Consider the following 16277-nt stretch of genomic DNA (forward strand, 5'->3'; position numbering starts at 1 on the left):
ATGCCAAATCGTTGGCGTTCGCGTTAGTTTCCGCGTATCTCTTACTGTGAGTATTTCTAATGAAATCTGCTTACAGGCCGACCCCCCGGCACGTCGCCATTTTTCTGTGACTGAATCTGAAACGTCAAAAATACTGGGCGGGAAATCACTCCATAGAAAATCAATGCGACGCCATTGTTGTTAGCGATGTCGTGGAGGTGTTAATAGCGAATTAATAAATTAACCTGGCTCAGGTCGATTAGCACTCAGTTTTAATCGAAGTGCTGTCAAACCGTTCATAAATTAACCGAGATTGCATCTCGGTTAAACTGACAGCATTCAGTTTGAAGCGCAGGTTAAAACTGTCTAGCATTACGGTTTACGGGTCGATCTGTCAAAATGCGCGTATCGTTCATAAATTTCGTTGATTTATGAATTCGCTCTAAGTTATTGTCACGCACCTTAAATATTATACTCGGACACACTGTGTATAAAGCTTTGCAATGCATTTTACATTGATTAAGTTGAAAGATATATCGCTCTATTGTGCAAAATTGATGTAAACAGAACAGAAGCGGAGCATGTTGAAAACAATCAAGTCACACTGCTAAAGCATTTTGCTTCTAAGCATGTGCTGGCAGTTTTTGTACACTGATGCCAAATCGTTGGCTTTAGTTTCCGCGTATCTCTTACTGTGAGTATTTATCTCGGTATTTATATACCGATCGTAGAGTGACTATATACAGAGTGGCGACAATGTCAAAATTGGAATGATAATTATCTGTCAGTGTCATTCCAATCGAGCAGACAACCTATCCAACGCGTATGCAGGAAAGAGAAAGAAAAACCTACACACAAAACCAAAAGTACCCAAAGAGCACGTATTAAATACTCAAAATTAGGTAAACAAGACATAGTAACAGTTTGAGTGAAATTTCGAACTCAGCTCTGAGTCAATTTTGCTCAATTATGAGTTGTCGATAATGTACTAAAAAATAAGTAAAAATTTTGTTAGCCGAATTTTTCTCGCAACTCTGCTCTGAGTAAATTTTACGTACTTTTGGATGAAAAAAGTAATTGTGTTGTTTACACTATTCGTTGTGCATGCAGGACGCAAGTTAACCGTCACCGCTCACCGACACCGTCGCGGAGAATTTCTATGCGAAATACCAGCTATTTCCAGACAATAGTGAAGATACGTTTGCGGTAACGGTAAGTATTAACTATTTTACATATATTCATAATTGAATATGCTTCTGATGCTTTATTTATTTATTGTTTTAGATTTGATGCGACGTGATTCTCAGGACGTGATGGAACAGCTGCAAAAACAGCTAGATCCGGAGAGCTATCAAAAGCTTTCCAGTAAGTATTTATTTCGGTAACTTTTTATGTCTCATAGCTCTGTGTTGGAGAAAGGTGACGATTCGTATTTTCTGGACAAAAAAATACATTGTTTTTCGACGTTTTTCTAAACTTTAGTCTGAAATCTACAAGTCAGCAGTAAAAGAGGGTTGATTTTTTTCGTCGATTTTATGCAGCCAAGTAGCATCTAGTCCAGTGACGGTCAAACTGCGGCCCGCGGGCCGCGTGCTGTCCTTCGGAATAACCATCGGAAAGGAATTTAGGAAAGGTTTGAGCCGGAAAGCATCCACAACATGCACGAGTTATTAGGACTAAACTAAGTGACCCCTGTGTCATTTACTCATAAGTCCACCGTCCCTCAAATCAGTCAAATTATCCTGAAGGGCCGCAGTTTGGCCATCACTGGTCTAATTTATTCTTCAGGATCCTAAACTCTGATCCACGAACATTATTATCTTTAGATCGAATGTACCTGACAAGTACAAGTACAATATACAAGTACGAATATGTTGGCCGAAATTGTTAGTGACAGTGTTGGTGAATTTAGGTTTGGCCAACATACTCGGCTCTATAAGTTGGACTGGACATTAATGACCCGCAGACATTTTGTTTATTTCCAACCCAACATATGTGTACGTGCCTTAACATTCCGAATTTCTTAACAAATCATCGTTTTAGTGAAAACCCTTGAGCTCGCAAAAACAACAGTACAATCTGCACATTACGCAGAGCATCGTCAGCGTAGAGCCCGGATGGCTCGTCCTGTTTCAAGCAGTTGTCTCCATTCAACTCGATCTTGGATAATTCGTCGCCAATTTCCTAGCTGTCTCAGAAGTCCTAAGTCGTTTTCAACCTGGTCGAGCCATCTTGCGCGTTGGGCTCCTCTGCTCCTTATTCTGGTTAGGTTGTTGAAGGAAACCTTTTGCGCCGCATTGTCGTCCGGCATCCTTACAACGTGCCCGACTCACCGTAGCCTAATGAATTTCGCCAGATTTGCGATGGGAATTTACAGGCAGTGGTTGGACTATGATTCATATGCCTCCGCAACTCTGCTTTCATTTTGTACTCCGCCAAATATCGTCCCCAGCAGCTTCCGTGCGAACAAAGCAAGGACGCGTATGTCCGCTGTGAGTAGCGTCACTGTTCCACGTCTATAAAGAACTACCGGTCTAATGAGGGTTATGTACATTGTCAGCGTCGTATGGCGGTGTATTCTCCTTGATTCTACTTGAATCCGTAGGAAACGTATATTCGTGATGTTAAAGGAAAATCGGTCAGCTATGAGATCGTAGTCAATCTGATTCATTGTACGTTGGTCAGGTGGTCTCCAGGTAGTTTTGTGGATATCTTTTACGTTGGAAAAAGGGGCTCCAGATCATTAGGTGTTTTGCAGCTGTACCAAGTTTAAACCAGATTATTTTCTCTGATTCCAATGTATGTGACAAGAGCAATATTGCAGTTGTCACTCTTTCTCTTTCTTACTCACAGCATTCTCACTGTCGCACTTTTTGTGCCAATCGCATTTTAAGCCTGCGATGTCCAGTAAGGTGCAAAATGCGGCATATCTATCTGTAAATATCTTCCCTACCGACCTGGGCATTCATATCCTGGGTGATAATCTTGATATCCCTTGGCGAAGAGCTATAGTGTGTTTTCTACAGCCGCATGTAGAACGCTTCCTTCGCATCGTCCCGTCTACCTTCGTGCGGGCAGTGCATCGAAACGGTCCTTTATCCTAAATTGACACATTCTCTAGTTGATTGCGGTCCAATCTGTCACATGATCCTACACTCTACCAATCACTACAAAACCCGTTCCCAGTTCATTGTAGTGCCACCGTTCTGATAAAACTGCCTTTCCCTCGCAGGTCTTCCAAATCTTGATCAATCAAATAATGCACGAGTACGGTTTTCCGGACAAACTGACGCGGCTGATCGAAGCTACACTGGAGCGAGTGATGTGCTACCTGCGCGTTTCGGGGACACTCGCATACTTTCGAATCGCGCAGAGGGTTGTGGCAAGGGGACTGTCCTGCATGTTATTCAATATCGCTATTGAAGGTGTGATTCGGCGAGCGGAAATCGAAACGAGATGCACGATCTTCAGCAAGAGTAGCCAACTCCTAGCCTTCACAGACGACCTCGATGTCATTACTATTAATTTTAGGACGGCAGAGGCAATCTACGCCAGACTAAACACTGAGAATGGTTACAAATCAATGCGTCGAAAACCAAATCTATGGTAGGAAGAGGCTCCAGAGAAAGCAGGTTCTCTTTAGGAACCCCACCGGCACTGGAATAGAGGGGCCCAACGTGCTAGATGGCTCGACCAGGGGTGACATTGCGCATCTCGTTTCGAGTGATTTTGGTGCGTTTCGACCACGTTAAACAAATGGGCGTCTCGAATGAAAATCACTCGAAACGAGATGCGCAATGTCACCCCAGGTTGAAGCCGACTTGCGTCTGTCGAGACGCGCAACGAATTGGCGACGAGTAGCCCAGGACCGAGTACAATGGAGAGGAATTCTTCATACGGCAAGAGCCATCCCGGCTCTCGGCTGCTAAAGTAAGTAAGTAATATCCGCATCTTTGTATGCCATGGACCCCCGTTTGTTTGACCGTTTTTAATTTGATTCCCGCTGGTTTGCACGACGTGCAAATAAAAAGTGGTTCTAATGTCATTTTCAACATGACATATTTGTTTGTACTGACCTAGCGTGTTTATTCTGTTTTACATTGCATTTTTCCAACGATTATGATAGAAATCCGATCGGAGAATGAAATATTCGCTGCTTGCAACTGTCAACTAAATCAAATCACCAAAACAATAACAATGTTGATTTCAGATAATCACCGCCACCGCAATGTTTGTTCGATTTAATCGACGTTTTTCGGCGAAATAAGTACAGTTGACCCCCGTTTGAACGATTCCTCATGCAAACTAAAGGGGTTCGTTTTTAATTTGAACAACTAGCAACCCTAAATATGCTGAAACTTATATGAACTGGCCGCCCTGCTCTTTGTTATTGTTTTGGTGGTTTGATTTAGTCTCGTTTAGTCGGTAGTTGCAATCAGCGAATATGTTATTCTCCGATCGGATTTCTATCGTAATCGTTGGGAAACGGAATCTGAAACTGATTAAATTAGGATTAAACACGCTAGATCAGTACAAACAAATCGTGTTTATGTGCATTGTCTGCGAAGGCAAATGATGCCATGTTGAGAATGACATTTGAACCATTTTTAATTTGCACATTGTGCAAACCAGCGGGGTTCAAATTAAAAAATGTTCAGATTAAAAATGATCAAACGAACGGGGGTCCACGGTATGAAGATTTTTAAATACCAGTTAGTCCGGACGTTTCGAGATGATCAGCGAAGACCAGCAGTAGTTCGAAACGTCCGGACTAACTGGTATTTAAAAATCGTGATACCTATTTCGCCGAAAAACGTCGATTAAATCGAACAAACAAAACAATGGTGGCGGCGATTATCTGAAATCAACATTAGTAAAAATCGACAACAATAACAAAGAGCAGGGTGACCAGTTCATACAAGTTCCAGCATATTTAGGGTTGCCAGTTGTTCAAATAAAAAAATAACGCCGTTAGTTTGCATGAGGAAACCACGGTAAATTGTAAATTTCGTGCTTGGTACGCCTGCGCCACACTCCATCCTTTAATACGCCGCCCAATGTTGCGAATCGAGCCAGAAATCAACGATGCCACACACGCGAGTGAGTATGAGAAGCATAGCTTTCAACGCTTACACCGCTAACGCAGGCGTAAAAGAAACAACCTCCGTTGCTGTGTGCAGACATTTTGTTATCGAGGGGCAAGACACTTAATAATATTATCATATATTAATATATTAGGCCGTATTAAAGTCCTACAAATGTATAACTTTATAGGGCTTTAGGTTATATTATTGGTGAGAACGGTAAATATGTATATTAAGGTTGAAAAACTATTTCCATAGAGAAAAGTAATATATTTTCAACAGTGTCTTGCCCCTCGTCTGCTACCTACACTCTCGCGCTCGCACATCCTTACATCATCTTTCTGTATAGTTTATTCGCGAGTCAAATAACTCGTGAGTAATCAGCTGCTCGTGAAGCTACTGTTTTACCTGACTCACTACGAATATGCGTATTATTGAAATAAAACGTAACCATACGTTTTATTCGTTTATAACGCATATGCAGTTAATATCGATAACAAACGATTATTTATAAGTTGTGCTTTTGTTATTGCATTTAATTTGTAAAAAGTTGAATGAATAACAATTCAGTTTCACAATACAATTATTGCGTACTACTGGCACTTGAAATATAACGTTTAAGCACAGAGAACAGACATCCATTCAGGAAAAAATTTTTCGGGAATTCTTGGATAAAATTTCAAAATAAATTCCCCTAATATGCAAGCGTCACCACCACTAAAGTTTCCCAACTAAATGATTGTTTTGATTTGCACACTGACAACCTTTGGCTCCTTTGGCGCTAGTATATATGGACTATAACAGGGTGTCGATTTCCTGGAAAAACCTGGAAAATCAGGGAATATCAGGGAATTCATTTTTGGATCAGGGAAATCAGGGAATATCAGGGAATTTCGAAATTCAATCAGGGAAATTTTGTTCACGCGGCAATATTGTTGATCAACTTTGGAATCAAATCAATTTCCGTGTAAAATATACGCAGATTGATCGGTTGAATTAAAACTTGTTACATGTCTAGTGGCGATTCGATTATCTTTCAGTTTGCCGTAAATTTTTTATTTGTTTTGCGCCGTACAATTGTCAGACTTCACTCGCTGTAGTGCTCGGAATCGGCAATGGCAGGCCTCACGCACTTCACGGTGCAGAATCAAGAGTACAAAGCGGGACACATACTGTTATTTACACGCGATCTACAGTGTTTTCACTAATTGCAGAATTTTACACTCAGAAGCCCCAAGCATTGATCATCTTCCTTCAGTATCCATGATTCATGTCCGTTAAGGGTTACCGGGAGCATTAACGTTCTGTAGAATTTGCGTTTATGCGAGTTGGCAACCTTCGGGACTGGTTCAGCTGGATGCGTAATGCGCAGAAAGCTTACATGTTTCTCTGTTCTGATGTGATCCGCAGTGAGCAAGCGACTCTTGGCCTGGTTCTTCTCATCTGTCATTTTCTGGCATTCGACATCAAACAAGCTGTTACACTCACCCTTATTCTGCGAGGCGAGTAACGTAACTAATTTGGAGTCATCGCGAATGAGGTGATAATTGTCACCTAGGTGACTCGCTTTGTCACCTGGCGAGTCGCGGCGAGTGACAATTGCCGTATTGAGTCACGTGACTCGCAGAATAAGGGTGATTGTCTTCCCCACGTCGTGCCAATCCCTTCCCTCGTAGTTGTTGGCGCCATGGCGGATCCTCCACAGCCTACTTAGACTTAAGTCTTATTCCCTGTCGTCATGCTGTTCTGCGATTCGTTGATCAAGCTTTCTGGTGTACTCCACTGCAACGTCATATGCCGTAAACCGCTAGATGTTGAAATGCAACATCCTCTCAGTGCGAGCCGGCTGTTAGAGTACAGGAAAATTACGGGGTCAGTGCAACGATCCTACTGATTCTATCTAACAAAAACCGGCTAGCCGAGATTCGAACACAACTGGCTTGATAGATCAGCATCGTACCTCGAAGCTAACTGGGCGGTTCAATTCGTCCCTAGTATCATCGAATTTATGATTTGTTGGTGACTATACGTTGATTAAGCTGTAGTTGAAGAGTTTGCGTTAATTCTCAACGCCCATATACGGTCATCGGACCGAACGGCCGGCCACCGAACTACCTTCGAGTCAATGTTGCTCTCAAGCCTCGATAGTTGCAATCCGAAACCATGACACACAGCTTTAGTCTTAACTTCGCATACTGTCCACCATTGAGGGTTAAAATATTTGCCATTTGGACATTTTCTAACAATACATCTAGCTAAAGTTTTGCCGTACCTCGAAGCCAGTAAAACGCACATGTTTGTACCAAAAATCTTTGGGGAATCATCTCCTTAACCCCATACTTTTTGCAGCAAAGATAACAAGCTGAAACTTCCAGGAAAGTTTTGTTTTAGTTTAACTGAAAACCCGCAGATATGTGTCCATCTGCCAGCGGCAAAGTTACTAGTTTGAGCTGACTGAAAATGAGCAAGATTTGTTATGTTTACACGGCTGTAATTTTGTTGTATGTAACATCTAAGCTTTGTGCAAAAACAGGTCGATTAGATTATTTCTCAATCTTTGTTTCTTTGGATTCAAGTTGATACCTCAAACATAACTGTCGCTAGACTCGATAGAAGAGGGCGTTTTCGAAACGCTGATAAGAAATAGGTTAACAATCTTTGATATGTGTTCTTAAAACATGAAGAAATCTAGCTTTAGTTTTCAGCAGCTCGCATAAACCATGCTAAAGGGTTAAAAACTTAAGCCAGAAATCGCCCAAATAAGCTTGATATTCGAGTTTTGAGGGTCAGGGAAAAATATTTAAAGCATCAGGGAAAATCAGGGAAAGTCAGGGAATTTTATTTTTGGATTTGAGTCGACACCCTGTATAAGCGTTATGCTAGCGCCAGTAGCTAGCTGTTGTGAGTTTAGTGTAGAATTTTATGCGCCTTCAGCGACATCACCACTATAGTACCCAACTAATTTGACATAAGTTTTATCCAAGTGGGGACCTTTCGCTTGGATGTCTGTTCTCTGTGGTTTAAGTACGTTATTTTTAGTGATCAAAATTAACGGTATTTTCGATACAAGGGCAATATTTTTCAAAACCTTTCGAACCAACACGATCCCGCGAACACAACGCATATTCGCAGTGACTCAGGTAACACAGTAGTGGCGCACTGGGATACAAATTCAAATTTTGCATTACTTTTTCTTTTTTTTTATTTTCGCCCTCGATTCTACTTACGGGCGGGAGTGAGTCCTCGCGAGTAATCGGTATCAACAGCTCGGGCTGCAACGACGAACGAGAGCGACGATTGAAGCTGTTAGCTAAACACGCACTCGCAAAAACTCGTTGCAGTGCATGAATAAATAACAGCGAGAGTCCGAAAGGGGTGCTTATGCCGGCGGCGTATTCGCTAGAATGAGTACGCGTGTGTGAGAAAATTGGATCACAGGAGTTTGGGCTTCGCAACACTGATGCCGCCAAGAATTGATCGCAAAATTTTACGCTCAAAAACACCAACAGCTCGTCGGTCGCCTCTTCCAACGTCCAGCCACTGTTCGTGGTCGTAGAGCACTACGTGGAGAGTTAGCATCTTATAGAGCGCGAGTTTCGTGTGCAGTTACAGGCTACGGGATTTCAGATGGCTACATAACCCGTAGAAGACACTATTAGCAGTCGCTATCTGCACGTCTGCTCTTCGAATAGCACCTTTCAATGCAATGTTGAATAGCAAATTTGATAACCCTTGCTTCACAACTTCTAACATTCCAAACAAGTCCGATGTCTCACTAATGCCGTCCTTTGATAGCCGCTTCGCCATTTTCCAGCTCTCTAGCTGCTTTTTTAAATTCGTCCAAAGCTGGTGGATCCACTGCTTGTTCATCATCCTCAATCATTTTCATATTACTGTTGACAGCTTCATCTTGTTCGCCATTCAACAGTACATCAAAATGTTGTTTCCAACGCCTGGGTACCTCCGATCTTTCGGTAATCAGATTCTGCTCCTTGTCGTTGCACATAACAGGATTTGGCATGGTTTGGTTCCTGATTCCGTTAATCGTTTTAAAGAAGCTTCTCGTTGCTCGTTTTAAAGAAGCGCCTCCGCAAAAACGCGATCCCAAAGCGGCCATTTCTGACGGCGGTGAAGTCTCTTTTTGGCAGCTGTAGCATCTTGGTATCTCTCTGCTCTGGCATGTCAAATTTAAAGCTAATATGGGACTTCTGGCTCGATTCTTCTCATCAGTCACCCGCTGGCACTCTGCGTCAAACCACGCAAATCTCGCGCTGTAATACTGATCGCATCGTGGATGTGTTTCACTGCTCGTCCAGGTTCCCTTCAATTTGTTCACCGAACCGCTCATTAGGTTTCCGAGAGCACTCTACAGCAACTTTTTCCGCTGATAAACCCCGAATATTCAGTCATATCATCCTCGTTTATCTCGTTTTGAATACGTTGGACAACCGTGCCCGAAAGAGGGGATTGTATGCATTTAATTAAGCGATTGGAAGTGGCCATGACTTGTAAGTGGCCATTGTTAAAAAGCGCCACTATGAGAAATACATTCTCAATTAAACCCAAATTTGAAATGCCGTTACGGCATATGAAGTATAGAATACTGAGTGTTTTTTTCTATTTTACAACTTTTATTATTTTAATATCGACTTCTACAATGATTACGGGTACTGATAGGAGTTGCAATCGAGATATACAAACCAAATGGTTTACTGCGATTCTACAATGATTACGGGTACTGATAGGAGTAGTAAGGTAGCAAATGGAAAAATTTAGTGAATTTTTATACTATATTACATTTAATTCACAATATCAATATTTCTAGCGATCGATTTTTGGGGTTTGGTGACGAATCCGCTCTACTGCGTACTAGCTCTTTGGTCTCGATAGTTGGGAGGCAGGTGTGACTGTGTGTTTCAAAGCTTCTGTCGACTATCGCGAATGTCCAGGTCGTCTTGCGCTCAATTTTCTTTGTAGACCTATCTTGGGACACTGCATAAATGCCAGGAGGGTGAAAGATGAAATATGTCCCATGGGTCGAGCGAACAGTTGTAAACTACTCATGGTCCAAGATTTGTCTTCCTATTGATTCATTTGTCGTTATTTGTGTTGGAAAATTGATGGTGGGTGCACGGTTGAGGACAACCAGTGTTAAGCAGGACTGACGAGACCTCCACTTTTTCACTATACTACATACAGTGGACCCCCGTTCGTTTAAACGATTCCTCATGCAAACTAACGGCGTTACTTTTTAATTTAAACAATTGGTAACCCGAAATATGCTGAAACCTGTGTGAACTGGCCGCCCTGCTCTTTGTTATTATTTTGGTGGTTTGTTTTAGTTGGCAGTTGCAAGTACGAATATTGCATTTTCCGATCGGATTTCTATCTTAATCGTTAGGAAAACGACATGTGAAACCGATTAAACACGCTAGGTCAGTACAAATAAATCGTGTTGATGTGCATTGTCTGCGTAAACAAATGATGTCATGTTGAGAATGATGTTTGAACCATTTTTAATTTGCACGTCGTGCAAACCAACGGGGTTCAAATTAAAGTGTTCAGATTAAAAATGGTCAAACGAACGGGGGTCCACGGTATTATAACGCAAGTATCTCTCAACTCTCATCATCATTATCATCATCCTCATAATCATCGTCATCATCGTCATCATGATCATCATCATCATTATATTTAAAATATGACATTCCGGCCTTTGACAAAGAGATCTCAGAGTCAGTTCGTGGAAACCGCGCAGGGCCGGAACGCCTCCTCTTGCGGGCTTAGACGTGTCGGCTATGCTTGGGGCTCTATCTGTGTTTTAGTGGGCGCATTGCCTATCTCGTTAGGTAGAACTGGTGTTTGAGGTCTCCCTAACCCTTTGTTAATGACATAACAAAAGGGCCCAGCGCAGAGTTTTATACGCTCTTAAGCGACCAGCTGGATTACCCGAAAAAAAGACTTATAGGGTAATCAACGTAATGTACCCAACAGGAAAAAAAACGTATTTTGGACTGCATCAGCAGCTTTATATAATTTGGGCACTTACAAAAAAAGTGTCCAAATTATGTACAGCTGCTGATGGGGTGCAAAATAGGTTGGTTACCCTACTGGTCAAGTTATTTTATACTTCATATGAGAGAGTAAATGAAGATAGAATCAACAAAAGGGCGAATGTCGCAAGCGTAAACAAACCGAGTGAGGGTTGATTTTCCTATGCTGGTCCAGCAAAAAACAACTCTCACCCGTTTTGTTTACATTTAATGTATTTTTGTGAGAACGAACATTGGAAAAAGTTTTTCCTATATGCTCGTTCTTCACAAAAACACATCTTTCGGGTACTTTTTCATTTCGACGTATCTGATAATGAGAGATTCTCTTCGTGTCCCCTCTCTTCCGCTTTTTACGGTGATACTAATGCATTTTAGCACATCAGCTTTGCATGAATCGGTTGCCGAAGTCACTAGCTAGCTAAATGTTTTGAAAATTTTCTTTTCAATGCTTTTAGTTCCGCCGTAAAAAGCGGAAGAGAGGAGACACGAAGAGAATCTCTCATTGTCAGATACGTCGAAATGAAAAAGTACCCGAGATTTATTTATATTTTGTCTATTTGTTTATGAATAAACTAAACTTTATTTCATTTGTTTTTTAAAAATCTTTGATTTTGCTTACAAATATCCTGAGAATATTTCATTCATTAAAATTGATTTTTTTTTATTTTGTATTTTTCAGTGAACAAAATAACTTATGAATCCTTGATGCAACTGAATGACGATGATCTAATAGAGATGAACATACGAGAGAAAGGTCCGCGAAAGTTGATCATTACTTTCATAGAAAAGAATAAAGTAGAAAGCAACGTAAATGAAAACGCCCCAGATAACTTCCAACAAGAGGTATAATGACTGAAGTTTTTGAAGTGTCTTAGTAGAATACGAAACCTAAAATTAAAAAAGAACAAAAAACTTATCCAATTTAATTCTACTATGTATATTTTATTCACGACAGATACGTATTTCGCCTACGGCTTGCAGGCTCCCTCAGTGTCTGTTTTCGAAAACAGACACTGAGAAAGCCTGCAAGTCGTAGGCGAAATACGTATCTGTCGTGAATAAAATATACATAGTAAAATTAAATTGAATAAGTTTTCTTCCTTTTAATTTTAGAAGAGGTATAATGAGCAAGTATAAAAAAAATAAAAATACTATTTTTTTTATAGACGATTCGTTCCATTCTTGCTAAGGAACCAAAATTCCAAAAAACACTTACTCGTCAGCTTGACTACGAGATCGTACCAGATACAAAAGGATTGCTGCATTTGAATCGAATTCTGACGAACCACTTCTTCGAAGCTCGCATTCTTCAAGAAAGAAGGTTTGCGTTTCCATAGGGGAATGGAAAGTAGTAATTGATTTTGATATTTTTTGATTTTTTTTTAAGATATCCATCCTGGCAAGAAAAGCAAAAGCTGGCTGAACAGATTATTGAAGCTTTTCCACACCTTGATCAAACACGAGTAAACGCACAGGCACCAAGAGAGGTATGAAAAGGAAATGTACAGAATTTTTTACATTATTTCTGTGAAAGAAACGTGATGAATTTTAGTTCAGTATGTTTATACCTATGTTCATTTTTTCTCTTTTCGTCTTTTAGTCTTTCTTTTTTTGGAAAAATGGAGGAAAGGGAAAAGGTCCGCATCTCGGAATAATTGAAACGCGATGTTCGAACATGAGGAAGGACGTATCTCCTGAAAATCGTTTATTCCAAAGGCCTAAGAAATCAAGCATAGTAATTCCTGAAGGAATTCACGAGAGAGCAGTACGTTTGGCTATTATGACCGGAAATACCCAGAATGCGAAAATAATCTCCGACGAAATGATGCATTGTTTTCCTCTTCATCAGTATTTGCTGCAAAACAAAAATGAAAATGTGACACAAGAAATAATAACAACTTTCCCCCATCTCTTGGGATACAATGGAATGATGGTAAATATTGCACATACAGTGAAGATTTGTATAACGCAATGGGTGGTGCTGTACGCCCATCGCGATATCTCAGCTGTCCATTAACCAACAAAGTTGATTTTTGATAGTTGACTAGGTTATACCACATGCCAACAATGTACCAAAAATCAACTTTATTGGTTAATTGACAGCTGAGATATCGCGATGGGCGTACAGCACCACCCACTGCGTTATACAAAACTACACAGCGTTATGCAAATTTTTACTGTATATGTAACTCAAACACTCATTTAATTAAACACTTTTTTAGATACAACAAGCCTACGAACGATTACATATAAACTACAATAAAAATGCTGATTTGGAAAAGTTTCTCTCTATTGGATTACTAATGGATCAGGGCGGGTGGAACAACATTACTGATAGTATGTAATAATTTTATTTTATTTTTTTATTTAAAATGTAAATGATATTACATGCACAAATATGTTGGCTGAACACATTGGTAAACTCAGATTCGACTAACATGCTCGGTTCTGTGCGAACATCACGAAACAAACTAAGAGCTCAAAAATGTTCAACTCGGTGCACGGCTCTAATTAGAGTCATTAATGACTTGGTCGACATTTCGGCACTAACACCTACCTTCTCGCGTGCGCTGACTGCTAGTGGGCACAACCTTCGGAAAATATCAGCATGCCTTTGGTAACTTTATTCTCGTAAAGTTGACATTTCCACCTTTGATTGTTGTTGTAGAACCATCAAGAGTACGTGAGGGGAGTTGCCAAAAGCAAATAAATGTTTTCAAAAAGTATACCTACTAGCCGCCATTAGGCTCGCGAAAAGGTGGATAACATTTTTGAGTATGTTTCATTAGATTTCGTTGTTTGTCTATTTATTATTACTTTATACTAATTCTTATAAGTTACATGTGTTATCTTTTTTTAATGTTCACAGAGTGTCTCAGAGGAGCCTTACGAATTATGAAAAAATTAACAAACAGAGGTATCAAACGATTCGCCGAAGAGTCTACGTCCATGTCTTTGGAAGAAGTTACAGCTGCTCCCTTAGTTAGATGGTTGAAGGTAAATTTGATTATCATAATTGATTGTAGATCTTATTTAAAATTTCCAACTTACAGCCTGATCTGGAAACAACTCCAATACAGAGAGTAAAGATGGCCAACCTACAGAACACAGCCTTGCCGCATATCGCTTGTGTTGCCGAGAAGTTTCAGGAAGGAACCCTATTTTTAGTCGTCTACGGGCACATTATAGAGTGCGGCAGTTCCTCTATACAGGCGATCGATGCCTTCTTTAAAGCGTTTGATGTTCTAGGTGCCCCAGTGCCTGTTCTATTAAGAAAACTTTACGATTTTATTTCTGTACATTTATACAAAACGTTATGCTCATCTGGCAGCACAAAAGTTGCAGAGCTCTCTCTTATTTTCGAAGAATATGAAAAAGACTGAAGACTTAAAATTGTTATTAATCAAATAAGTGAATAAATCGCTAAAACTTAGCTTAATTGGCTAAATTCCAATTAAATGTTTCACTTCGTATACTTCTTCAAATTTTCAGGAAATGCCGAAAAATCCTTTTTCAATGCCTGCGGAAATAACCTAATTTTTGAGTAGTATTTACTCAAAATTCATCTTTAAATTTTGAGTAGTTTTTACTTATAACTGAGTATGGCACCAGATGCCTAAAATTGAGTATAGAGCTATAACTCAAATTTGAGTTCCCACACCGAAGCATCGATTTGAGTAAAATGAACTCAAATTTGGGTACCTTTGGTTTTGTGTGTAGGATTAACAGCATTGCATACATTTGGGATGACTTGGCGCCACTCTGTATATAGTCACTCTAACCGATCGTACAGAGTGTTGACTGAGATCTGGATCCCCCGGCTCATCGCCATTTTTCTGTGGCTGAAAACAAACGTCAAAAGCACTGGGCGGGAAATCACTTCATGGAAATCGAAATCGGTCCGGTTTTTAGATGGCGTAGTTGAACGATTGGAGAAAGCAGTTTCATTTTTTGTCTATTAAAAGTATAGTTTGTGAAGAAACAAAAAATAAGTATCATTTATAAATTATAATTTGCAAAATGTCTAAACATGAGGATGTTGTTTTGCTTGAGAATAAGGACGAAAAGCAATATCTTGATTTAATACGCAAAATATTGGAAACTGGAAGCAAACGATTAGATCGTACAGGAGTTGGCACTTTTTCCATTTTCGGTACTCAAATGCGGTACAATTTAAGAAATAATACAATGCCGTTGTTGACAACAAAACGAGTTTTTTTCCGTGGTGTGGCAGAAGAATTACTTTGGTTTATTAGGGGAAGTACGAATGCAAAAGAGCTACAAGAAAAGAATGTTCACATTTGGGATGGTAACAGTACGCGTGAGTTTCTTGATTCGGCAGGTTTCGCTGATCGCGAGGAAGGAGATTTGGGTCCAGTTTATGGTTTCCAGTGGCGTCACTTTGGAGCAAAATACAAAACTTGTCATGATGATTATTCTGGACAGGGTGTTGATCAGCTGGCGGAAGTGATCAAGCGTATACAAACAACTCCGAATGATCGAAGGATTATAATGAGTGCGTGGAATCCAATTGACATTCCGCAAATGGCGTTGCCGCCTTGCCATTGCTTGGCTCAATTTTATGTTGCGGATGGTGAGCTTTCTTGTCAGTTGTATCAACGATCTGCAGACGTTGGACTTGGTGTGCCTTTCAATATTGCCAGCTACGCTTTACTAACACACATGGTTGCACATGTTACAGGATTGAAGGCAGGTGACCTGGTTCATACAACTGGAGATACTCATATATATCTCAATCATGTCAAGGCTTTGGAGGAACAATTAGGTCGCTCTGCAAGGCCATTCCCAACCATTCACTTCAAACGTATTGTGAAAACTATCGACAATTTTCAGTTTGAAGATTTGGACCTTCGCGACTACAACCCATATCCAGCAATTAAAATGGAAATGGCTGTTTAACTATGAAGTAACGTATTAAATGTCTTTAATCGTATTGACACAATTAGTTTACTTTTTTAACCGGTGGAACTAAAAGAAACTTTTAATATATAACAGATAAGAGTCTTCAATTGCGAAATAACTCATAAACGTTTTATGCATGGATATGCTGTTGTATGGTAGAAATATTTCCTGTTAGTGAAATCAAACATTCATTTTCTTTTTCATTTTAACTAGGCTTTAAGATTGTCTTTGAAACATA

At 40.1% G+C, this 16277-nt stretch overlaps 2 protein-coding genes across 2 annotated transcripts; both read left to right on the forward strand.

Annotated features, from left to right (window-relative positions):
- The first annotated feature begins 1292 nt into the window (after positions 1 to 1292).
- Positions 1293 to 14499, forward strand: LOC128740567 (uncharacterized). Its single transcript, XM_053836118.1, has 8 exons — positions 1293 to 1344; positions 11796 to 11959; positions 12283 to 12437; positions 12504 to 12603; positions 12717 to 13049; positions 13339 to 13453; positions 13986 to 14113; positions 14170 to 14499. Exons 1-8 carry the CDS (start codon positions 1293 to 1295, stop codon positions 14497 to 14499), a joined length of 1377 nt encoding a protein of 458 aa, XP_053692093.1.
- A 560-nt stretch (positions 14500 to 15059) lies between these two features.
- Positions 15060 to 16036, forward strand: LOC128743004 (thymidylate synthase). The gene has a single exon (XM_053839505.1). It carries the CDS (start codon positions 15137 to 15139, stop codon positions 16034 to 16036), a length of 900 nt encoding a protein of 299 aa, XP_053695480.1. The 5' UTR covers positions 15060 to 15136.
- The last annotated feature ends 241 nt before the right edge of the window (positions 16037 to 16277 follow it).

The sequence above is a fragment of the Sabethes cyaneus genome, chromosome 3 (genome assembly GCF_943734655.1).
Source record: "Sabethes cyaneus chromosome 3, idSabCyanKW18_F2, whole genome shotgun sequence".
Lineage (NCBI taxonomy): Eukaryota > Metazoa > Arthropoda > Insecta > Diptera > Culicidae > Sabethes > Sabethes cyaneus.

Coding starts and splice junctions, on each gene's coding strand:
- LOC128740567 (XM_053836118.1), top strand. CDS start 1,293: ATGGAACAGCTGCAAAAACAGCTAGATCCGGAGAGCTATCAAAAGCTT. Junction 12,604..12,716: donor ACGCACAGGCACCAAGAGAG/GTATGAAAAGGA, acceptor TTCGTCTTTTAG/TCTTTCTTTTTTTGGAAAAA. Junction 13,454..13,985: donor GTGGAACAACATTACTGATA/GTATGTAATAAT, acceptor TAATGTTCACAG/AGTGTCTCAGAGGAGCCTTA.
- LOC128743004 (XM_053839505.1), top strand. CDS start 15,137: ATGTCTAAACATGAGGATGTTGTTTTGCTTGAGAATAAGGACGAAAAG.